The sequence below is a fragment of the Pan paniscus genome, chromosome 19 (genome assembly GCF_029289425.2).
Source record: "Pan paniscus chromosome 19, NHGRI_mPanPan1-v2.0_pri, whole genome shotgun sequence".
In the NCBI taxonomy this organism is placed as follows: domain Eukaryota; kingdom Metazoa; phylum Chordata; class Mammalia; order Primates; family Hominidae; genus Pan; species Pan paniscus.
The window spans coordinates 83,368,425-83,394,391 of NC_073268.2; the positions used below are offsets into that span (position 1 = coordinate 83,368,425).

At 40.4% G+C, this 25,967-nt stretch overlaps 1 protein-coding gene across 1 annotated transcript; it reads right to left on the reverse strand.

Annotated features, from left to right (window-relative positions):
• Positions 1–420: 420 nt before the first annotated feature.
• On the reverse strand, positions 421–25,067 carry PSMD12 (proteasome 26S subunit, non-ATPase 12). Its single transcript, XM_003812357.6, has 11 exons — positions 24,793–25,067; positions 15,969–16,028; positions 15,753–15,881; positions 10,142–10,249; positions 8,463–8,567; positions 7,247–7,396; positions 7,027–7,161; positions 5,655–5,767; positions 4,520–4,694; positions 2,100–2,177; positions 421–970 (listed from the first exon to the last, which is right to left on the reverse strand). Exons 1-11 carry the CDS (start codon positions 24,898–24,900, stop codon positions 761–763), a joined length of 1,371 nt encoding a protein of 456 aa, XP_003812405.1. The 5' UTR covers positions 24,901–25,067; the 3' UTR covers positions 421–760.
• Positions 25,068–25,967: the final 900 nt, after the last annotated feature.

Sequence of the window (25,967 nt, forward strand, 5' to 3'; positions counted from 1 at the left end):
AGGAAGAAGAGCAAAAAAAAAAAAAAAAAAGTAGTCACTATCCCTATAGAGCGGACTTAACACCCAATAAACTGTGTCAATTATGTCAGTTGATTCTGTTGAACAACTGATCAAGTGAGAGGATGAGGGCTGAAAGCAATCAAGCTACTGTGATTGTAACCAGCCGGACTCAAAAAAAAAAAAAAAAAGTCTACAGTTTACCAGCATACACACTCAGTCTAGACTTTCCGCCACAATATCAAAGTACAAATTCTTCACAAATCACAACTCTATCCCAAATGTTCTTGTATGCTCTATGTTGCTTTTCTATTCTACTAAATGACTGATAGCTTTACAATGAGATTTGTTTTATTTAAAAAACACTTGCCAAATCACTACCCCACAAAATGTTGAGAATCAGAGGTAACTGTAGAAAGGAAATATGTATATACTGCTTTTATTATTGGAATATGTTTGTTAGTTGAATGAAAACAAACAGTAGCTAAAAAGGTTTCAAATGATAAAAAAACATATCTGGGTAAGTTATGACACAACTTTTTGTGTATTCAGACGACAGAAATCTGTATTTTTGCACCAATTGCAAATGCAAAGTTAACAATGAACTTGGGGAACTGAAAGGTCAAAGGGAGTCTCAAACATATTCACTATTTTAAACTTTAAGACAAAGAAGCTTAGAAAAAAAACCCCAACATATACACCATTATAACAGTCTTTTTTAAATGACTTCCAATTTTAACTTTTTTCTAAAGCATTAAGACCCTTATTGTAGATTATGTATCATCTCCTCTTTGGCTATGAGATGCGTAGTTTTGTTAACCAGAGACATTAATGAGTTCAGTTTCTGAGACCAGTCATTTAATAAATTATTTGGATCCTTGGGTCTCTGGAAGTTGATAATTCCTGCTAATCTGTCTACTTTAGCAAAGATGGTCTTGTTAACTACTAGATTTGAGAGAAAGGCTTCGGACTCCTGCAAGAGAGAAAGATGAATTGGATTAAGACAGGATAAATTACAGACGATAAACAAAACTTCAGAAAAGCATTCTCTGAACTCTTCATCCAAGAATATGCAGGGGAATTCATTCTTAAGAGTTAGTAACACTCAGCTGGGTGTGGTGGCTCACACCTGTAATCCCAGCACTTTGGGAGGCTGAAGTGGGTGAATCACTTGAGGCCAGGAGTTCAAGACCAGCCTGAGCAACATGGTGAAACCCCATCTCTACTAAAAATAACCAAAATTAGCCAGGCATGGTGGCACACGCCTGTAGTCCCAGCTACTCAGGAGGCTGAGGCAGGAGAATCACCTGAACCCTGGGAGGTAGAGGTTGAAGTGAGCTGAGATCGCACCAATGCACTCCCACCTGGGCGACAAGGTGAGACTCTGCCTCAAAAAAAAAAAAAAAAAAAAAGAGTTAGCAACTGCTGACTTCCTGTAATAAGTACTTATTTTACTGATAGTCTAGGGAATGAATAGAATCTGAGTAGACTCAGTCAGGGGTGAGTTTGAATCTGCCTCCTTGCAAGCTCAATACTGCTGGTATCCATGCCAACGGCAAGTTGGTCTACTCCCTTTGCTACAAAGTTTCCCCTTAAAAGGCAGTATGGTACAGTTAATTTGTTTCCAGAAATGCTGGGTTAGAATATATGCTCTGCTACTTGGCAACTATGCACCACGGACAAGACACTTGACTTCTAAGGACTCTGGTACTCTCATTCATAAGTGACAAGAGCTGACAAGCTGATCAAGGAACAAACCTTCCAACTCTAATGTTCCATGAGTCTTACCACCTAAACTGTCACAGATCCTTCTGGGGACAGAAATGCTTTTCAGGCCATTACTACACACTTGGGTTAACTCCTCTTTGTGTGCTATGCATTTTGTCAACATGAAACATGCACCTAAAGACAACACTGTTCCAACAAGACCTAGCATCACTTGAAACTTAAGTTAGTTTTTGGTACTCAAGATTGCTTGGGAAACTATTACTCTATTACCTAAACATAAAATTAAATCATAACATTGATTTTCTTACTCAATTTTTACAAGTCAATATTCAAAAGGAATGCCTACAAATAACTCAAAGTTGATTACTACTTACATCAACAGATAGATCCAGAAGCTGTGCCATCCTTTTCATTGTTATCCGAGTATAATACTTGGCCATTATTCTAATATTCTGGGGAGAGGATAGAGAGCAGGGAGAACACGTAACATTTGTCAGTAAGTCTAAAAGTCCATTTATTTTCATATCCAAGTAAGTTTACTTAAAATGTTAGACTCAGAGCTTTTATTTTTCTACAGTCCATCACTGGAGCAAAGCTAGTTCTAAGTTTCAATAACAAAACTAAATACTTAGATATTTTGGTTTCTGTAGTTATTCTGAATTACTATGAATATTCTACACAGCTCTTTAAATATATATAGTCAAAATATATGCCTGTCTTAACTAGTGGTTAAAAATTATAATTGTACTGAAATATTTTTGCTGAGTGCAAGAATCTAAAGTTAAGATTTTCTAATTATAACACAAATGTTTTAAAGGCTAAAATCTAAAAAATGATTGGAGATCGATCGGTGCAGGGACTCACACCTGTAATCCCAGCACTTTGGGAGGCTGAGGCAAGAAGACTGTTTGAGGCCAGGAGACCAAGACCAGCCTGGGAACACAGCAAGACCCCATCCCCACAAAAAATTTAAAAATTAGCTGAATATGGTGGTGCATGCCTATAGTCCTAGCTACCTAGGAAGCTGAGGGGGGAGAATTCTTTGAACCCGAGAATTCAAGGTTACAGTGTGCTATGACTGTGCCACTGTACTCCAGTCTGGATGACAGAGCTACACTGACTCTCTTTCAAAAAAAAAAAAAAGATTAGACATCATTTCAAATACTCATCACTTTACCATTATTCCAATGACTTAAAGATAGCTTCAAATTAAATTTCCTAATTTTCACTGGCGATGGTGCTGAAGTTAAGACACAGAGACTCCCCTTTACTGTTCTTATTGGTAGTATTATTAACAATAGCACTCAAAAAAAGGTGGGGGAACAGTGGGGAGAAAAATGAACTCAATCTTTGAAGAAGCTACATCTTCTCCCATCTCTATCAGGGCTGATGGCAACACCAACACATCAGAAAGCATGAGAAGCATTCTTCTCTGTGCTTTTATCCTTTAAATCTAACCTTTTCCTTCATGCTTTAAGTCTAATCAATGGCTGCATTCTATTGATTTCCTTCCTTAAAACAATCCCATTCCAAGCAGTCTTTAATCCGTTGGCTACTGCCTTATTTAAAATCCATGTATCTCTCACCTTACTAGTCTTCTCTAGTCTCCTATCTCTCCAAATGCATTCTCCACACTCACTCTCAGAGGGACTTGGTGCGCAGGCTGCCCTCCCTTGTTCCTGTCTGCCCGATAACCTCACACTCCTCTTACAAACCTCACCTCAATCATCGATTCATCCGACCTGATCATTTCTCCATGTAGAACTACCAAAGTTTCCCATAAGCCTCCCTCTGCTCTCTAGATACTTGTACTACAATATCTGATACTCTTTTTATTTATAAGTACGTCTTTCCCTATAATTTTTAATCTTCTTATTAAAGGTAGAGTAATGGGTAATGTCTGTTTTTTTGAGACAGAGTCTTGCTCTGTCGCCCAGGCTGGAGTGCACTGGTGTGATCTCCGTTCACTGAAACCTCTGCCTCCTGGGTTCAAGCAATTCTCCTGCCTCAGCTTCCTGAGTAGCTGGGATTACAGGTGTGCGCCACCACGCCCAGCTAATTTTTGTATTTTTAGTGGAGATGGGGTTTCACCATGTTGGCCAGGCTTGTCTCGAACTCCTGACCTCAGGTGATCTGCCCACCTCAGCCTCCCAAAGTGCTGGGATCACAGGTGTGAGCCACCACGCCCGGCCTAGGGAGGGTACTGTCTTATTCTCCTGTGTGCCCTGGTGCTTTGTAAAGTGTCTGGCACACAGAAGGCTCACAATAAAGTTTGTTAGATGAAGGAGTGAATGGCAACATAATACAACATAACGGCAGTGATACTAAAAAGATCAAAGTTCAGGTTTAAGACATGTTACCTGCTTCCAAGACTAGTGAATATTAAGAGAGAAACACCCTCCTGCCCCCATTCTTCGGAAATTCTGTCTGGTTTATATGCTATAAATTTTGGATTCTTAAGAGGTTCTCTCACAATGAAGCAAGCTAAAATATAGCTATCTTTTCTGAAAAGCCAAAAATAGGGAAAAAACCCAAGATGAGTGAGATACATTCCAATATGCTTTGGGAAATGCAGAGTAAACATCTGAACACCAAATGTGCATCACTACTACAGTGGGCATAGAAAAAAAATATCCTAAGTGAAGAATTAAACACATAACATCCTAAATGAACATTTGGTTGTCAAATGTGAAAAATAAAATAGTTTATGCTCAAAATTGCCAAAATTTAATTCTAAAAAGTAAATTCACTAAAGGTTAAAATAAAAATTGTCATCTCTATGACAGATTCTTACATGTTCAACAACTCTGTTCTTCAAGTCTTTCCACCTTTTTTCACCTTCCTCTGTAGAACCAAAAACATCCGTTGCAGGACTCTCAAGGGAACCTTTTCTTAATTCCATTCCATAGTCCTCAACAAGTGTGGACCAACGCATCAACTCCATTGTGGTAAAAAGCTTTAAAAGATCCCTGAAAATTGTATACATCTTAATATTCCAAATCTGTAAAAATTAAGTATTAACTAATATAATAGCAAAGTTCAAAAAATTCAGCAAAGACTGTTTTCGTTAAATTTTATTTAGTAGAATGAGACACCATATGATTATTGTGTATTTTATCAACTTTATTACCATTTTTCCCACAGTAGTTCAGAATACAGCATTCTCCCACTTAACACTCTGCTCTCTTCTGCACTGTCAATTTCTGAAATAACTGAATGTAAATGTACTCATGAAACAAACAGAAATAAGAGCCTGTTGTGTTTATGATGAAGCAAGTCTATTTTATATAATAGATTTTCACAAGTATGTATTTCTGAAAATCACAAAGCTCTAAACTACTAATGATGAAACTCTATCAAATAATTAATCAAAAGCTGCAAATGTAGACCTGATATGAAACTTCCACTTGATAAGCAATTTAGAAGAAAGTATGTTATAATCTCATTTACTGCTGATGCAATGCTAAAAAAAAAATTCCACCACGTTATCCTCTCTAGTTTTATTCTCTAGTATACTCTATCAGTAACCAATTAAGAAGTACACACTTAGGCCAGGCGCAGTGGCTCAAGCCTGTAATCCCAGCACTTTGGGTGGCCGAGGTGGGCGGATCACCTGGGGTCAGGAATTCGAGACCAGCCTGGCCAACATGGTGAAACCCTGTCTCTACTAAAAATACAAAAATTAGCTCAGCATGGTAGCGGGTGCCTGTAATCCCAGCTACTCGGAAGGTTGAGGCAGAAGAATCACTTGAACCCAGGAGGCAGAAGTTGCAGTGAGCTTACACCATTACACTCCAGTGTGGGCAACAATAGTAAAACTCCATCTCAAAAAAAGAAGTATACACAGAAGTATACACTTAGGTTAGCCAATTTTCTTTCAAAATGGTGTTTCGACTGAGATATATCATGCTAATTTCAAAAGTACTTACTTGTATTTGGGAATTTCTTCTAACTTCTTGTCACCACTTATTCGGTGAACCAAATCTGACTGTTCATTGTCAAAAGGAGCCAGGATAACATAGAGTACAACACTCTTCAGAGCCTAAAAGAGTTGTACAACAAGTTATATGCAAGACTGGACATAATGGAAACTTTGACAAAAACTGAACAATCATGGAATAACTATATATCCATTTCAAATTTTAAAGTCTTGGCCGGGCGCAGTGGCTCACGTCTGTAATCCCGGCACTTTGGGAGGCCGAGGCGGGCAGATCACCTGAGGTCAGATCGAGGCTATCCTGGCTAACACAGTGAAACCCCATCTCTACTAAAAATACAAAAATAAAAAAAAATTAGGCCGGGCACGGTGGCTCACGCCTATAATCCCAGCACTTCGGGAGGCCGAGGCGGGCGGATCACCTGAGGTCAGGAGATCGAGACCATCCTGGCTAATATGGTGAAACCCTGTCTCTACTAAAAAATACAAAAAATTAGCCGGGCGTGGGGGCGGGTGCCTGTAGTCCCAGATACTCGGGAGGCTGAGGCAGGAGAATGGTGTGAACCTGGGAGGAGGAGCTTGCAGTGAGCCGAGATTGCGCCACTGCACTCCAGCCTGGGCAAGAGTGAGACTCTGTCTCAAAAAAAAAAAAAAAAAAAAAAAATTAGCTGGGCATGGTGGCACATGCCTGTAGTCCCAGCTACTCAGGAGACTGAGGCAGGCGAGTCACTTGAATCCGGGAGGCGGAGGTTGCAGTGAGCCAAGACTGCGCCACTGCACTCCAGCCTGGGCGACAGAGGGAGACTCTGTCTCAAAAACAAACAAAAAACAAATTAACAAACAAAAAAAAGTCTTAAGGGGAAAAATATTGCAAGGCTGCCTTTTCATAGTGTCTTTCTATAGTATTTAGTTTTCACAAAACTATTATAATAAATCATTGCTAATCTGACTTACTCCCCTCAGCTGACATTTTTCTTGACATTCATTTTTGACAAATGTATAAAGAAAAAGTTCTTATAACAAGTTAGCAGTATAAATGTGGAATATATATATAAATAAGCCCCTTAAAACAGCTTTTGTAAAATAATTTTCCAAAGTAATGCCGGGTCTTTATCTGCAACCTTTATTAGGATATGACCCACTGTACACATTTTAAACAGGAATCCTACATTTCTCCAAAAGTGAGACATAATCTAAACTATGGCTGCAATTGGACTGAATCAGTAATATACTGAAAAACACTGAATAGAAAGCAGCACCATACAATTGCATCTAACTACTGCAGTTAAAAAGATTTGAAAATAAAAAAAGCAAATTACTCTTCTGAATAAGAAGCCATGTCAATTACACGAATATATTCTTACCTGCTGCCATTTTTCACTTTCTGCCTGTATACAGGGAGTATCATATATTGCTCTGTAGTGCTTACAAATAGACAAATAGGATCCCTCATGTTGATCCAGCTGAATCATTAAATTATAGTACTTCAACTTTAATTTCTGCAAAAAAGTTGACAAAACAAATTGGGGTTTATGGGTTTTATTCATACTTTTAAAGTAAACATGTGGTCACAGATATGCTCACCTCTGTATTTTCTTCCTGGAAAAATTTGGTGTTAATTTTCTTGCTGATGATTTGTGTTCGAATGTAATCCTTCACAGCTAGGCAGAGCCTCATTTGCTCCAAAATAAATTCCACTCGCTCTTTCTTTTCCATTGACCCGTAGGTTTCCACCTAGCACAGTAATTCCCCAAATAAGTTTATAATACTTTGCAATTTTGTGAATTGCAATAAAATGAAATAGATATTAAAATATTCATCCTTGTTAAATAATAAGAACCTTCATGTATATAGGGAGAGTGTTGACAATTACATTAAAAGCTAGTTACCGCTAGAAAATTACTATTTATAATGGATTTTCCCCCTTTTGGTATAAAATTCTATGAATTTTAACTCATGTAGTGATTTGCATAACCATCATCACAATGAAGATACAGAATCCCAAAAATCTTCCTCATACTGCCCCTTTATAATCACACACTTCCCCCACTCATAAGCCCTCCTAAGACATCCAGTGATCTGTACTTCATCACTACAAATTTGTCTTTTCAAGAATGTCAAATATAGTATGTAATTCTTTGAGGCTGTCTTTATTCACTCTGTATAATGGCCTAAACTGTAAGATTCACTCAAGTTTATACATCAATAGTTCATTTATTTTTATTGCTTAGTAGTATTCCATTGTACAGACATACCACAGTTTATTCACCTGTTGAAGGATATCTGAGCTGATTTTATCTTTTTACTATCACAAATAAAGCTATTCTGAACACGTTTTGTAGACTGGGTTTATGTAAACGTAAGTTTTCATTTCCCGTGGGTAAATACTCAAGAGTGGGATTGCTGGGTCATATGGTAAGCATACGTGTAACTTTATAAGAAACTGCCAAAACTGTTTTCCAGACTGGCTGCACCACCTTGCATTCTCACCAGTAAGGTACAGGAGTTCCAGGTGCTTTGCATCCCCACCAGCAATGAGTATTTTATTGTTTAAACTGTAGGCATTTTAATAGGTATGTAGTGGTACCCCATTGTGGTTTTAATTTGCATCTTCTTAATGGCTAATGAGGAAATGACAATTTTCAGTATGAAAAAAGATGCCATTCACAGGCTTTCAATCAAAATCCAAAACAATTATTGGTCCCAAACATTTTGGATAAGGGATACTCAACCTATATTTCCATTAGAAAATGCTGCTGACAAAACAAAGTTTTACCAACTCTAAAATGCAATACCTTACCTGTAACTCCTGTAAAATGGAGGCTGCCTCTTTCACATCACCATTTTGTTCTTTTATAGTTGCTAATGTTTTAGTCAGTCGCGCACGCTCAATTTCAACATAAATCTACAAATGAGAAATTTACACAATCAAAATTCCGTGGAAACGTGTTAAAATTTAAAAAGTAGGCTGGGTATGTTGGCTCACAACTGTAATCCTGACATTTTGGAAGGCTGAGGCAGAAGGATCGCTTGAGTCCAGGAGTTTGAGACCAGCCTGGGAAACATGTTGAGCCCGTCTCTACTAAAAATCAAAACATTAGCTGAGTGTGGTGGCATGCACCTTTAGTCCCAGCTACTTGGGATGGTGCCACAGGAGGATCACTTGAGCCCCAGAGTTCAAGGCTACAGTGAGCCATGATCAGGCCACTGCACTCTAGCCTCAACAACAGAGTGAGACTGTCTCAAAAAAATAAAAGGTAGAACTGAACTACTTTTTTTTGTTTTTTGAGATGGAGTTTCGCTCTTGTTGCCCAGGCCAGAGTGCAGTGGCGTGATCTCGGCTCACCACAACCTCTACCTCCCGGGTTCAAGCGATTTTCCTGCCTCAGCCTCCAGAGTAGCTGGGATTACAGGCATGCGCCACCACGCCCAGCTAATTTTGTATTTTTAGGAGAGAGGGTGTTCCTCCATGTTGGTCAGGCTGGTCTTGAACTCCAGACCTTAGGTGATCTGCCCATCTCGGCCTCCCAAGGTGCTGGGATTACAGGCGTGAGCCACTGTGCCTGGCCAGAACCGAACTATTCTTTAACCCAGCTATAAGAATATTTTACAGCTCTTGTGCACTTTATCTGCCATGTACAAATACAGCTGTGAGACATTTTATATTTCACAAATATAGCCATAATTCTTAAGAAAATGTCTCTATAAAACCTTATCCATATTTTGTAACTCTGCTTTGAGAACCTAAATATGAAATTACTATGTTTAACAAATAATAGGACCACAAGCTACATAAACGGCACAGAAGATGCAAAATGCCTTGTGATTATTTGAAAAGTGTGTTATATGTAGTCCAATGTCTTCAATTAATACTCTAATTCTGACTTTTCTTTAAATACAAGACTACCTTCTTTAAAAATATCTAATTTTGCTAGGTATTAAAGTTGTTAACTTTTTTGTAGCTATAAGTAATGTTAGTAGATTTATAATTTCCAACAAATTAAACACCAAAAATATGACTACAGTATAACCTAAAGCACCTAGTGAATGAATTTTCATGCTTAGGCTTGCTTACCCTATTTTCAATAATATCAAACTAATTACAGCTTCCTACATCTATTATACATTTCTTACTTTGTTATCTTTGAATATTATTTCCTCTATGTCTAAAATGCTCTTCTCCCACACCCTGACCCTGTAGAATTTTTATTCATTTTTTTTAAAGTCACATTTAAATCCGTGATAAGATACCCAATTCCCAGAAAAATCTAGATATACCATGGCTGTCAGTATTTAAATAGATTCATTTGCAGAAAGGGATGTACAAAGACATTATTGGTTGAATTACAGTGATGACATTTTGTGTATTTCTTTAAAAAATAAACATAAAAATATACAAAATATCTACATACATTAAGTATCTCTGAATACAGAAAAAACAGTTCATATCATTTTGAGTTATGTCAACAGAAAATTTACCTTGCCTTCGGTAACCATTCGTAGAGTATCAATTAATCGAAGTTTGATAGGAAGGTCTGTGATTTCCTCAACATAAGTACAGCACTGTTGAACCATTTTGGCAACAGCCTAAAATATTAAAAACCATTCATAAGTAAAATACATTCCTCACAGAGCGAAAAAATGTATTTTATTGATCAAAGAGCAATGATCGAACTTGGTCTTCCCAAGTAACTCTAGACACCGAAATGTCATAAAGAACATCACATCGAAATCTCACTGATACCTAAAAAGTACCGAGTACCCCGTAACAAGTCAGTAAAGGTCAGGAAAACCTCAGATGCAGAGATGCAGCCAAGCAGGAAAACATGGAAGAAATGGCATCTGACTAGGGGAAGAGAAAGCAGAGGTCCACAGCGGCTTGAAGCCATGACTTGCAGACACTGTGACTGAGGAGGAAAAAGGCAGTGGCAAAGGCAAAAGGTGAAACGGTTCTACCACCCGGGTGGGAGGAAGAGCCACAGTCACCCAAATTCACCTCAATACCATGTGACACTGAGAGCCAGAGACCCTCATGCCTTCAGTTTCCTCACAGGTTATATCAAGGGGCTAGAACCCAGTGAGCCAAGATCGCGCCACTGCACTCCCGCCTGGCGACAAGAGCGATAATCTCTCTCAAAAAAAAAAAAAAAAAAAAAATTTTTTTAAAGAGATAGGGCCTCACTTTGTCACCCAGGCTGGAGTGCACTGGCATGACCACAGCTCACTGCTACCTCAAATTCCTGGCCTCATGTGATGTTCCCACCTCAGCCTCTTGGGCAGCTGGGACTACAGGTATGTGCCACCACACTCAGCTAATTTTTTTAAAGTTTTTTTGTAAAGACAGGGGTCTCACCATCTTCATGCCCACGTGCACCTACTGTTTAACTTCCATTTATCAATGAGAACAAGCAGTATTAAACTTTTAACTATCTGAAACACTGGCTATTTAGAGACCCAGGCATTCTAGAAAGCTATGGTTTTATTGTAAACTATAACTCTTTCAATAAGTTCAAGGCCCTAGGACATGTAGTGTCTCACAAAACATAGGATGCCTGTAAAGTTAATTATAATAATAATTTCTAGAAGAGCACACAACTTGATAATTCTAAAAGCTGTGCAAAAAATACATTAACAGAAATCAGATGGGGTTAAAAACAACAACTACAGTAGTCCCCACTTACGAAGGTTTTGCTTTCCAGTTTCAGTTAGCCATGGTCAACTGTGGTGTGAAAATATTAAATGGAAAACTCCATGTATAAACAATCTATAAGCTTTAAGCTGCACACCATTCTGAGTAGTGATGAAATCAAATGCAGTCCCTCAAATCACCCTTTGGTCCAGTGTCTCCACACTACCCACCCTAGTCACTCAGTAGCCATCTCAGTCTCATGTGATCCACTGTATCCAGGGCAGTGCTTGTGCTCAAGCAACCCTTATTATACTTCACAATGGCTTCAAAGCCCAAGAGTGGTGATGCTGGCCATTTGTATATGCCAAAGCGAAGCCATAAAGTGCCTCCTTTAAATGAAAAGGTGAAAGTTCTCAACAAGGAAAAAGCATAGTGGATATATGGTTTTGTACTATCTGTGGTTTCTGGTCTCCAGAGAGGATTTTTGGACATATTCCTTATGGACAAAGGGGGACTACTGTACATTAACACGCTAACAATGCAATGGGGAAGCTATTAAAAAAATTCTAATAATAAGTGAACGTCTTGCTCCTCTCTGAAAAAAATGCAAGACATTCAGGAAGTTACAGTTGGAGTGACCCCTTGGGCTCAAGTGACAGACAATGAATATAAACCATTCATATTAAGCAATTTTAGAAAAGGTTATTTCCTTCCTTCCTTTCCTTCCCTTCCTCCTTTCCCCCCCTCCCTCTCTCTCTTTCTTTTGAGACAGTCTCGCTCTGTCGCCCAGGCTAGAGTGCGATCTTGGCTCACTGCAGCCTCCGCCTCCTGGGGTTCAAGCGATTCTCCTGCCTCAGACTTCTGAGTAGCTGGGACTATGTGCGCCACCATGCCTGGCTAATTGTTTTTGTATTTTTAGCAAGGACAGGGTTTCGCCATGTTGCCCAGGTTGGTCTTAAACTCCTGAGCTCAGGAAATCCGCCTGCCTCGACCTCCCAAAGTGCTAGGATTACAGGTGTGAGCCACCATGCCCAGCCAAAAAGTTTATTTTCTTAAAGCTACTTTCTAAGTCTGCTTAAGCAAAAAATAAATTTCGTAGGTAAAAAATAATTATGAGAAAAGAGGACTCTGTGGGCCACAGAGACATTTATGTTTCCTAAGAACTTTCCATAGCTATGAAGACATAATATGTTACAGGGAAAGGAGCATGCCTGGCTCCACTTCTGGCTGTCACTAGCCAGCGGTGAGAGAGACTCAAATTCCTCTCTCTCCAAGAAGCCTTCCCCAATAAATCTAACTCAACATATTTTCTTCCTTCTTTCACATTTCTTTGTACATCTATTACTGTTGTGTCACTTATACATTGCCTAATGTATGTGTAGCAATTAAAAAAAAATCTTAAGACTACTTGTTAAAGATGTGCTATGATTACTTGTGACTTACATACGTTACTAACCAATAGGGTGCCAAGGGCAAGAACTATAGGCTGCATGTCTCTTCACATTCCAAGCACTTTACATAAAAATACGTTTCTCCATTTGGAAATTAACAGGGCCAGGGGCCAGGCACAGTGGCTCATGCCTGTAATCCCAGAACTTTGGCAGACAAGGCAAAGGCAGGAGGACTGCTTAAGCTCACGAATTAGAGGCCTGGTCAACATAGCAGGACTCCGTCTCTACAAAAAGTACAAAAATTAACTGGGTGTGATGGCTTGTGCCTGTAGCACCAGCTACTCGGGAGGCTGATGGGGAGGACTGCTTGAGCCTATGAGATTGAGGCTGCAGTGAGCTATGATTGCACCACTGCACTCTAGCCTGGGCGACAGAGACTGTTTCAAAAAAAAAAAAGGGAAGAAAAAAGTAAGCGTTAAGCAACACCCCCTACTAGCTCTGAGTTTTTATGGCATGAGAAATTAAAGTTTAAGATGTGTGCTTTCAATTGTCCTAATACTACATAAAACATAAATTTTTGTTGATTTCAACCTAGGTTGCCCCAAGACTTCTAATTAAGGAGCCCTTTCAAAATTGTCCCATAGAGAGTAAGTTTCTTAGAAAATAGAGTAAGACGATGGTTTGTCTAATAATTGTCTCTCAAACCACTGAACTGGGCACCAAAAGGCACATTTAAGTAAATTTCATGGCTGGGTGCGGTGGCTCATGCCTGTAATCCCAGCACTTTGAGAAGCTGAGGTGGGTGGATCACTTGAGGTCAGGAATTTGAGACCAACCTGGGCAACATGGTGAAACCCTGACTCTACTGAAAATACAAAAATTAGCTGGGTGTGGTGGCACATGCCTGTAATCTCAGCTACTTGGGAGGCTCAGGCAGAAGAAGTGCATAAACCCGAGGGGCGGAGGTTGCAGTGAGCAGAGATGGTGCCACTGCACTCCAGCCTGGGCGACAGAGCAAGACTCTGTCTCAAATAAATAAATAAATACATAAATTTCACATTTCACATTCACATATTTTAGGTTGTCTCAATTAAATTAAATCTATACTAATTCTTCACATCGGCTTGCATATTTTTGGTTTTTTTTTTTTTTTTTGGAGACAAGAGTCTCATCCTGTTGCCCAGGCTGCAAAGCAATGGCACAATCTCGGCTCACTGCAACCTCTGCCTCCCCAGTCAACTGATTCTCCTGCCACAGCCTCCCAAGTAGCTGGTATTACAGGTGCCTGCCACCACACTCAGCTAATTTTTGTATTTTTTGTATAGACAGGGTTTCACAGTATTGCCCAGACTGGTCTCTAACTCCTGGGCTCAAGCAATCCGCCCACCTTGGCCTCCCAAAGTGCTGGTATTACAGGTGTGATCCACTGCACTGAGCCAACACTGTCTTTTATATGCATGTAAACTTACCTAAAGAAAAATAAACCAAAATCAATTACAGTAACTGACTTCTGCAAAAAATAATTTAACCCACTTTAATACTATCCTTACCCTAGAAGCAGTCTAATTAATAAAATCAGGAATTTGTCCAGTAACACTATATATCTATTTTTGGTTCCATTACATCCTCTTTTACAATGCCATTGTCTTTATTATTTAAAGCAAGAAATTAAAACCCAGAAACTACTCAGGAAACAGTATTTAAAAGATGAGATAAAAATGTAAAAAATGAGATCTACTTGTACAGGGGAACATTTAAATATATCTCAAGAAGAATAAGGAAACAGTAAAGAAAAATCCAACTTCACCAAAACACTAAAAGAGAACTTACATAATCTCTAAACAAAATGAGCAAAATAGTCTCTCTAAAAATGGCCTCAAAAATAAGTTGGAAGCCGGGTGCAGTGGCTCATGCCTGTAATCCCAGCACTTTGGGAGGCTGAGGTGGGAGGATCACTTAAGCCCAGGAGTTCAAGACCAGCCTGGGCAATGTAGCGAGACCCAAGCCCCCATTTCTACACACACACACACACACACACACACACACACACACACACACGCACACACACACAAGATTACATGTTTAACAGTACATTCTTTTGGCAGACTTCAGTTTTCTCAGGCAGGCACTCTAAGTGGGGGTTGGGTCATCCTGGAAATGCAGCCTTGAGCTGTTAGAAACAATCTTAGTATTTGTTTAAGTCTACACAGGACAAGGTTAAGGACTTGTCAAGAAGAGGGCTCAGAGAGTTTAGTCAAGGAGAGAAATCTTTATCAACATGCATAGTTTTTGAATGTCAGCAATACCTCAAAAAGCTGTTTTGCAAAAAAAATCATATATTGGGATAATATAAGAAAATGAAATATTTAGTTACTACTAAAAAAAAATTTTGAAACAGCATAAAAAGATGTGTTTAATAAAAGAGATATGACTAAATAAAATCAGAATATCAGCTTGATAAATTACAACAAAACCATTTAAAATAATAAAAGTGGGGCTAGGCACAGGGACTCATGCCTGTAATTCTAGCATTTTGAGAGGTCAAGACAGAGGGATCACTTGAGCCCAGGAGTTTGAGACCAGCTTGGGTAATATAGTGAGACCTCATCTCTACAAAAAATAAAAAAAATTGGCCAGGTGTGGTGGCATGCGCTTACAGTCCCAGCTGCTTAGGGGCTGAGGTGGGAAGACTGCTTGAGCCCAGGAGGTTGAGGCTGCAGTCAGTTGTAGTCATACCACTGCACTCCAGCCTGGGTGACAGAGTGAGACCCTGTCTCAAAATAAGTAAATAAATAAGGAAAAAATAAAAGTAGCAATACCAAAATAGAACAAAGCTGTATGAACACTCTAAGTACAACACAATTTTTAAAAATATGCAAACATATAAAGACTAGAAGAAAAAACAGAAAACAGTCATATCATTGTGAGAATGTAGACTGAATTTTAAAACACCCTCTAGGATGTTACAATGTTGACTTAACACATTTTAAACAGACTTATAGAAGAGCTTGTGAAAAGTTCTGAAATACAAATGCTTTTGTGTTTGGAGCAGACATGATCATGAACTCACTTGTTTTAACTGACTCCGCCTTTTGGACAAAAGCATAATATTTTCATTAAGTAAATCCCATTCTTTAGCCTCATAGCACATCTTCACTACTGCAACTAAGATACGGGATGTAGACACCATATCGGAAGCCTGTAAGGGTAAAAATATATTGAAAGTTAATGGAACAATGTTCAATGAAATTAATGGTAACTGAGCTTTCCCCTGTAAACTACTCACAGTACGAGTCTGCTTTTCCAGAGAGAGAAGGGTTTCAATGACTTCTTGAAGTCTTCCTTCCTAAAACAAAAGATGAAAATGAACAATAAAAAAACACACAAAATGCAAATAACTAGTCTAAAATGAAATGGTTTTGACACAGAAAAGGAAAAATCAACAGCCTCTTCTAGAGGAAAAGGACTACCCATAACTAGTTTTGTTTCTCTCCTTTTCATGATAGTGCTTCCTTCTCTAGTGGGTTCCATCAGTCAGTGGTTCCCTACTTGAAGCCCATAAGCTATTTTTAATATTTTTAAATGCCTAAGAGAAACTGAACATATAACAATCATGTAACACCTAAGAAAACATCAAGTCTTTTGGATTCTAATTTATCAACTCAGTGTGGTAACACCTGTTTATCTTGTTTTTTTTTTTTTTTTTTTTTGAGACAGAGTCTCACTCTTTCACCCAGGCTGAAGTGCAGTGGCACCATCTCGGCTCACTGCAACCTCCACCTCCCGGGTTCTAGCGATTCTCATGCCTCAGCCTCCGGAGCAGGTGGGACTACAGGAGTGCCCCACCACACCCGGCTAATTTTTGTTATTTTTTGTAGAGATGGGCTTTCACCATGTCGGCCAGGCTGGTCTTGAACTCCTGACCTCAAGCGATCATCCCACCTCGGCCTCCCAAAGTGCTGGGATTCCAGGCCTGAGCCACTGCATCTGGTGGATCCTGTTCTGATCAGAGACTCTAAGTGGTAGTCACATGTGTCTTTAAAGAATAAAAACAGAGGCCGGGTGCAGTGGCTCATGCCTGTAATGACAGCATTTTAGGAGGCCGAAGGGGGCAGATATCTTGAACTCAGGAGTTCGAGACCAGGCTGGGCTACATGGCGAAACCTGTCTCTACAAAAAAATACAAAAATTAGCTGGGCATTGTGGTGCATACCTGTAGTCCCAGCTACTCTGGAGGCTGAAGTGGGAGGCTGGCTTGAGCCATGGAGGTGAAGGCTGCAGTAAGCCAAGATCGCACCACTGCACTCTAGCATGGGCGACAGAGTGAGAACCTGTCTCAAAAAAAAAAAAAAAGAAAAAAAAAAGTAGGAAAATAAATGATTCCTTTATGAAGTTACCGTCACCCTAACAGATATTTTAAAATACAGAGTTCCAAGGAGAAATAAAAAGAATGCTTGGAGCTAAAAGACAGGAAACTATGGTTTAATTTTTCAATGACTTTAAGAATAAATTAGTAATCATGCTTACCGGAAATGAAGGCATCTGAGAACACCCACACATGCTATCCTTCAAGTAATGCTCTTGAGCAGATACTGATTCAACTGAAATACAGTTTCTGACAACTTACACTAACCTCTCCACATCTCTAACTCAGATGTAAAAATAAAACATGCTCCCTAGGCTATATATTTAGAGATTGGAACAATAAAACTCAAATAATATAAACATAAATGATAATACACCAGGACTAAAACAAGTTATCCTATTAGGAACCACACATTTTGATAAAACCAAAACCAACATACAGCACAAAAACTGCACTCATTGGCCAGGCATGGTGTCTCACGTACTGTAATCCCAGCACTTTGGGAGGCTGAGGTGGGAGGACACTTGAGCCCAGGAATTTGAGACCAGCATGGAAAATAGGGGCAGATCCTGTCTCTACAAAAAATTTACAAATTAGCTGGGCACGGTAGCCTGTGCCTGTGGTCCTAGCTACCCCGGAGGCTGAGGCGGAAGAATCACTTGAGTGCAAGAGTTTGAGGCTGCAGTGAGCTAGGAATGTACCACTGCACTCCAGACTGGGTGACAGAGTGAGACCTGGTCTCTAGATAAAAAATTTTAAAAATGCATTTATTTAACATGCTAATATTAATAACTATCATGTAAATACCTCTGACAATAAATTGAAATGAGAAGAGTATTGTTTAAAAATTGTTTTTCTAACCAAAAATGAATTTTTTTATCTTAATAACATTCATGGATGATACGTGAGTACTATCCTTTTCTACTGATGAAAGAAACTTATTAAATAGCTTCTGAATTATGGGCATAAATAATGTTTTGACTTTTTAAAATACTGCTGCCATATTTTTCCAAGATAGCTTTTAAACATGCATGAATCTTCCATGCAGCACAGCATATATACTGCATGGCCCCTGTCTGAACTTATTTTAATTAAATCTGAAATATGTGATTCTTAACATATTTTAACAACGTTTCCTGTTTGGAGAGCCCTAGTTCTCCTTTCTCTGAAAGTTCTATAGATTTATATATATATAATAAATACTGGCTAAATGTTCATCAGAGGAAAAAAACAATGAACAAATCTATAAATTCTCCAAAGTTGAAGGCTAATAAATCCTAAAAGATGAAAGAATCTTAGAACTAGAAAGACGGCTAGGCATTATTTAATTCAATCACTTCATTTTAGAGATTAAAAAGACTGAGGACTAAACAGCTTAAAATGACTTGCTTAGCCACAAAAGGAAATGAGCAGCACTAGATCCAGGGCTCCTGCCTCAAGCTCCAAAGCTCTCTCCACTAGAGTGCAGCGCTTCCCCTACTGTACTAGTTTAAATATCACCTTTCGCTTTGATCAAAGTCATCTCTATGGTTACTATCTGGCAACAAAATGAAGGGCAAAAATAGTTAAAATGCAAAATACTGTTTAATGACAGTCACCCGTCACATTTGCAATTACTATTAGTCACGTGACTGTGATCAATAGAGTGTGGTTTAATATATGGTATTCTAATTCAGAAGCATGGGTATTAAATTGCACCATACATGTGAGAGAATCACACATTGGCCTAAAGCCACAGTCTGGAGTATCAACAAAACATTAAACGTCATTTTCTTACAAAGGCATTTTTGGATAACACTCTCTAAAAATCAGTAGTCACTTAGTACCTCTTCCTTTCATACTCAACCATACTGACTCTACTCTGCAATTACCCCAAACTATATTCTATTTTGGTGTTTACTGTCTTTCCAATCTCAGTAGAATGCGAACTCTGTAAGAGCAGGGATGCCATGTCTATACTGTTCATCACTGCAGTTCAGTGAGCTGCATCACACCAAGCACATGCCACTGCTTCTGCAGACACTATGGTCCATCCTTCCATCCTTGTATCAGTTACTGATGCACATAGCTTACCTCCTAAGTGGTCTACAAGTTCCTTTAGGGCTGGATCCTCGTTTACTTGTCACGTCTCTTTGCACCAACCTCCATATAATACGTGTTGAATGGATTGGCACTCACCTGATCTGTATTCAGTTGATCTCAATGGCTTACAATTCCTGATTCTTACTGTCACAATAAGCAGGATGTGACAAACTATACCGTTGACAATTTAGTGCTATTTGAAGGACACTACCATCACTTCATTTAATACAATTTCCAATTTTCAAATCATCCCCCTTTTTTCTCCCAATCTTCCACATTCTACCCTATGGCTAAACATCCTCCTCTTTTTCCTGTCTATTCACTCAGGTCCTGAAATTCCAACTCCTTGATGCTGCCTTTCAACTCAGAGGAACAAATGGTTAGAAAGCTATCCAAAACCAACCTGTTAGAACATGTGACTTCAGTGACTCATTTTCCTCATTAAAATAATCCTTGTAAATGATGTAAGCGACTAATGAGTTTGTTCAACATCAATGTTGAGTATAAGTTCTGTTTGCACCTCCTTTAATTCCTGAATGAATCCAATCTTTCAATGATTTGTTACACAACCTAAATAAGAAAGAAAAAGGCTAATAAAAAGTCACCACAGCCAGGCATGGTGGCTCACGCCTGTAATCCCAACACTTTGGGAGGCCAAGACGGGCAGATCACTTGAGGTCAGGAGTTCAAGACCAGCCTGGTCAACATGGTGAAACCCCATCTCTACTAAAAATACAAAATTTAGCCGGGCGTGGTGGTAAGCACCTGTAATCCCAACTACTTGGGAGGCTGAGGCACAAGAATCACTTGAACCCGGGAACGGGAGGTTGCAGTGAGCTGAGATCATGCCTCTGCACTCCAGCCTGGGTGAAAGAGCGAAACTCGGTCTAAAAAAAAAGTCACCACAAATAGTTGAAATTTAAAGCCAGTCCAATACTCCCCCTACATAGTCCAACTTTTAAAGTGACCTATTCCTTAAAGGGGTCTCTTTTGTTTAAGCTGTTAACAATGTAAACTGTTTTACATTTCACTTGCTCTTTTTGACATTAACCATAAGAGGCTGAAGGTGACCAAAAGAAATGAAAAGACATTAAGCCAGGTACAGTGTTGTGCACTACCAGCTACTCAGAAAGCTGAAGCAGGAAGATCTCTTAAGCTCAAGAGTTTGAGATCCCTGTATCTAAAAAAAAAAAAAAAAAAAAAAAAGGAAGGAAGGGAGGGAGGGAGGGAGAGAGGGAGGAAGACATTAACATTTAGGCCTAGTGTTCCATTACTGGAACGCTAAGCTTGTGGGAGTTATTTATATCCTACTGCTCAAGGTCATGGCCAAGATCTGATTTTTTCACAAAAAATGGGTTAAGAGGAAGGAGAATCAAAGGATACATTCAATTTAAGAATGTAAGTAGTCCCCAAATAACCATGTGCCAAATACAACATAATCAAAAAGAGAGAATGAGAAACCCTCAGTATATTAAGAACTGCTAAATACCATATCTTTACAGTTCAGAAAAGGCCCTCCTTAATTTTTAACTCCTGAATACAAGGCGAAGAGATAACCATCATCAAGAACTAGTATCACTTTTACTAACACCCCATCAACCCGACACAGGGTGCTTACACACCAATCACAGAGGCGGTAGAATGGTTAATTTATACAGGCTCTGGCTGGGCACGGTGGCTCACGCCTGTAATCCCAGCATTCTGGGAGGCTGAGGCGGGTGGATCACAATATCAAGAGTTTGAGACCATCCTAGCTAGTATGGTGAAACCCTGTCTGTACTAAAAATACAGGCATGGTAGTGCACGCCTGTAGTCCCAGCTACTGGGGACGCCGAGGCAGGAGAATTCCTTGAACCCGGGAGATGGAGGTTGCAGTGAGCCGAGATCGCGCCACTGCACTCCAGCCTGGGCAACAGAGCAAGAGTCCATCTCAAAAAAAAAAAAAAAAACAAAAAAACCCACTACAGGCTCTGCAGCCAGACTGCTCGGGTCTAAATCCCAGCTGTACTACCATATTACCTTGAGTAAAACACAAGCTCTCTGACTCTCAATTTTCTCTTCAGCGAAGTGGGCACAATAATTGTACCAATCCACAGGGTTGGTGTAAGATTTAAATCAATACCTATAAAGGCATGCCTGGAACACAGTATGAGTACATATCATTATCATCATAGCAGCTGACATTTTAATAAAACGTATACAGCAATAAATATTAGTTATTATCATTTGCAACATGGGTGTTAGGACAGACATAAAACTGTACTAGGTGACAACTACAAGTGATTTAAATGATCTACATTTGGCAATTTTACAACCCAACTCTAGAATTTGTCTGCCTTTCTAAGGCTTCTGCTAAATACAGTTTCCCATCTAATACATTATTAAGTCTCTATATACAACTTTTTTTTTTTTTAAGAGATAAGGTCTCACTCTGTTGCCCAGGGTTCAGTGCAGTGATGCGATCATAGCTCACTGCAACCTCGAACTACTGCGCTCAAGTGATCCTCCTGCCTCAGCCTCCAGAGTAGCTGGGACAACAGGTGCGTACCACAACACCTGGCTAATTTTAAAATTTTTTTTGTAGAGACAGCATCTCGTTAGGCTGGCCTCAAACTCCTGGCCTCAAGTGATCTTTCCACCTGGGCCTCCCAAAGTGCTATATACACAATTTTCATCTTCAAATGTCTTTCACATTTAAAGTAAAAAATGTCTTAAGGAAATTAAGGACAGAATTGATAATCTCTTAAAGAGGTAGTAGCAAAAAGAACACTATTCTTTTTACCAGGAGATGTGAGTTTGATCTGCCTTGAATAAACCACTTAAGCCGCCTGAAGCTTAAATTTTCTCACAAGTGAAAATAACAAGACGTTCTTCATAGTTTGATGGGCTCAAAATAAAATCAAAAGAATGTATACTAACTGTTCCATACATTCCAATGTAGAAATGCAATGTTAATTTTTTTTTATGTTTGGCAGAATGGTTAGAAAATAATATGAAATGGAAAATAAAAAGCAGCCGGGCACGGTGGCTCATGCCTGTAATCCCAGCACTTTGGGAGGCAGAGACAGGTGGATCACCTGAGGCCAGGAGTTTGAGAACATCCTGACCAACATGGTAAAACCCCGTCTCTACTAAAAATACAAAATAAGCTGGACGTAGTGGGGCATGCCGGTAATCCCAGATACTCGGGAGGCTGAGGCACGAGAATCGCTTGAAACCGGGAGGTGGAGGTTGCAGTGAGCCAAGATCGCGCCACTGCACTCCAGCCTGGGCAACAAGAGCGAAACTCTGTCTCGAAACAAAAAATAAAAAAAATAAATAAAAAGCAAAACAGAAAAATATGTTTAAAAAAATTAACCAGGAGTGTAGGGTAACCATCTAATTTAAAGTTGAAACTGGCTCGGTATCAAAAAACAAACAAAAAAAAGTATACCCTCCCACAACATATACCTTGTTTTATTCAGCTGGCACACTGGCTTAAAAAAAAAAATCAAAATTCAAATGTATCTATCTTAACAGGCCCCAACATTCTTTTTTTTAAACACTTCTGTTACCCACTGGACACCTAAAAAGGCATATGGTATTGGAGTTTGCAAGTTTTTCAACAGCCTGGAGCATAACAACAATTATTTAGGAATAAATGCTACATAAGATCACCAGAACAACTGTAGCAGTGAAGTCTTTTTTCTTACTGATCTATAAGCTGTTCGAGGGCAAGAGCTTTGTCTAGTAATCTCTGTACTTCTCATAGTGTCTAACACTGACTAGGTCTTGCAAACAGTAGACTGGTATTAACAGAAATTCATAAAAGGAAGATTTGGTTGTCCTTCTCTAGAGCAAATTACTTGTTTCTTCCTTATGGACACTATCATTCTATTAATTCCAAAGTGGAGGTTCAGGGGCTGACCTTGGCCTGTATGTTTTGTTCTAGCTACATTGTATTGGCTCAAATAGTATTTTAATATGACAGATTAGTATCCAATTTCTAAATATTAAGGTATTTAATGAGAAATTCATCTTCCTGGTTTCTCCCTCAAATTAGCAGCATCGACAATACTCGGCCTTCATCCCCAATTGGCAAAGATTATCTGAAGGTGAAGATCTGCCGCCTCCTTTTCCTGGGCAGGTGCTCGAAAGTTCAGGTTTTTGGCCAGCCGCGGTGGCTCACGCCTGTAATCCCAGCACTTTGGCAGGCAGAGGTGGGTGGATCACTTTAGGTCAGGAGGTCGCGTGCGACCAGCCTGGCCAACGTAGTGAAACCCCGTCTCTACTAAAAGTACAAAAATTAGCCGGGCGTGGTGGCACCTGTAGTCCTAGCTACTCGGGAGGCGGAGGCAGGAGAATCGTTTGAACCCGGGAGGCAGGGGTTGCAGTCAGCCAAGACTGCGCCACTGCACTCCATCCTGGGTGAAAAAAGTGAAACTCCGTCTCAAAAAAAAAAAAAAAAAAAAAGAGTTCAGGTTTTCACTACAATAGGCTTCTAGGCAGGACAGCATGGTGTGTGAGGGCACCAGCTCCAGAATCTAGAATCGGTCTGCCTGGGTTTGCTTCTTGGCTTCACCACTTTACTGGCTGTATGATCTTGGGGCATGTGATTCAACTTTTTCTAGCCCAAGTTTTCTTACCTGTAAAATAAGGATAATAGTAATAGCCATCGCATAGGGCTGAGGTGAGGATCAAATGGCTTAGTGCATGTAAGCACGGTGCCTGACACTGCAGAAACTACTCAACAAATATCAGTTATTGTTATCTGTCTGGCATTGGAGGCGGCTGAGTTTTCCCACCCTTATGTAACTGATGTTTGTTGATGCTAGCTGCTAGAAAGCTCTTAATGAATTTGTGGCTCCCCCTCAGCAAGCATACTGAACCTAAGATATACATACGTACCAACTTTATCACCTTTCTCCATCCTTGTTTCTTGGAAAGCCCGTTAAACTCTTATAGTGCCTACTTGTCTTTACTTTTGTAGTTCTGTCTTCAGTAATGACTCCACCCCACCTCAATCTTACTAATTCTTCAAGACCCAATACAAACGTCAGCCTTCCTGTGAAACCTTCCCTTATGGCACCATTAAGAATGCATAGCTTCCTTCTCGGTGTTCCAGTAACGCTTTCCCCTTGTATGGCCCTCACCACCATGCATGACTTGACTAATTCATCACGTACATCAACTCCTAAAGGACAGGGTCCTGTGTTAGTCATCTTCGTACTATCACTTTCCTGCCCCTTCTCCTGGCCAAAGACCAGGCACATAGCCATGATCCACAAACGATGTAACGACATAAATTGATTGAGCAACAGCAACAGAACGAAACTCTCTGATCTAGCCTGAATACTGAAGCGGCCTTAACCCCTGGGAAACTACTAAGGTAAATATCACTTAAACATTATCCAAGAAACGGCAAAAAGTTAAACGGAGCCCTAAGTCCCACGGAGGGAAGTGACCATCTGTTTTGGGGAGGGTCTGGGAAGCTATAGGCGCTGGCGTACTCCGCAGCCCTAGCCGGGCCGACCTGGGGTCTCCCACTCGTGCAGGCCCAACTAGGGCTGGACAGGCATTGGGGGGTGCACGCTCCAGCCCGCAGGCCCCCTGAGGCCTAAGCAGGCTCCGCGCCGTGACTCAGCCCCTGGCGCCCGCCAACAGCCAGCCGGCCTCTCCTCACCTTGGCTAGCTTCGCACACTCGGGTAGGCGCTGATCCACCGTGGCGCTGTAGTCCACCTCCATCTTGACGATGCGCCCGTCAGCCCGCTCCGAGCCGCCGTCCGCCATGGTCCCCGCCTGAGCGTCCCTTGCTGTACCCCTGCTTCGGCCACCACTCGTCACCCACACCGGAAGTTGCCCGCGCACCCGCTCAGGCAGCCCATCGGGAGCCCACGCGAAGGACCCCTCGAGGTCCCCGGCGCTGGTTGCCACTCAGGCACTGCCGCGGACAGCCTGGGGGTGGGGCTTGAGGCGCGCGGGGCGGGACTCGCCACTCCAGCCTGCAGCGTCAGGTTTTGTCTCTGGGAACATCAGACTTTTTATCTAAAATTTGCGATGAGAAAAGCGAGTGTAATAGAACAGACCATCTCATATACCCCTACACCCCTGCTTCGAAATATGATTTCTCAGGACCGTGGCCAGTCGCTTTTCTTGGATCTCGGTTTTCTCATCTCTACATCAGGAGGCTAAAATAAACCTTAAAATAGAAAATTCTAAGGTTTTATCTACTTGAGAATCTTGGTGGCTTACTCTGTGGGATCTCTGAAAGCTCCTAAGAGAAGATACGGCAGCAGCTCAGTCATTTAATAAGCAAAGTGGTTTTTCTCTTTGTTTTCATTTTCACTGTAATCCACTAAGTTGGTAAAAAGAAAAGTTAAAAACACATATTTGTTATCCCTATAGGATTTTCGTGAGCATCAAACTAGATGACATGTGAGACAATTTCAATTCTTAAGGGCCTTACAGGTTTTATGTGTTATCATTCATACCATGCTGGTCCCTAGAAAATAGCTTGAGATCTTAAAAAAGCTTAGGATCCTTGAAAATGGGAATGAGGCCGGGCGCGGTGGCTCACGCCTGTAATCCCAGCCCTTTGGGAGGCTGAGGCGGGAGGATCATGAGGTCAGGAGATCGAGACCATCGTGGCTAACACGGTGAAACCCCGTCTCTACTAAAAATACAAAAAATTAGCCGGGCGTGGTGGCGGGCGCCTGTAGTCCCCAGCTACTCGGGAGGCTGAGGCAGGAGAATGGCGTGAACCCGGGAGGCGAAGCTTGCAGTGAGCCGGCGAGATTGCGCCACTGCACTCCAGCCTGGGCGACAGAGCGAGACTCCGTCTCAAAAAAAAAAAAAAA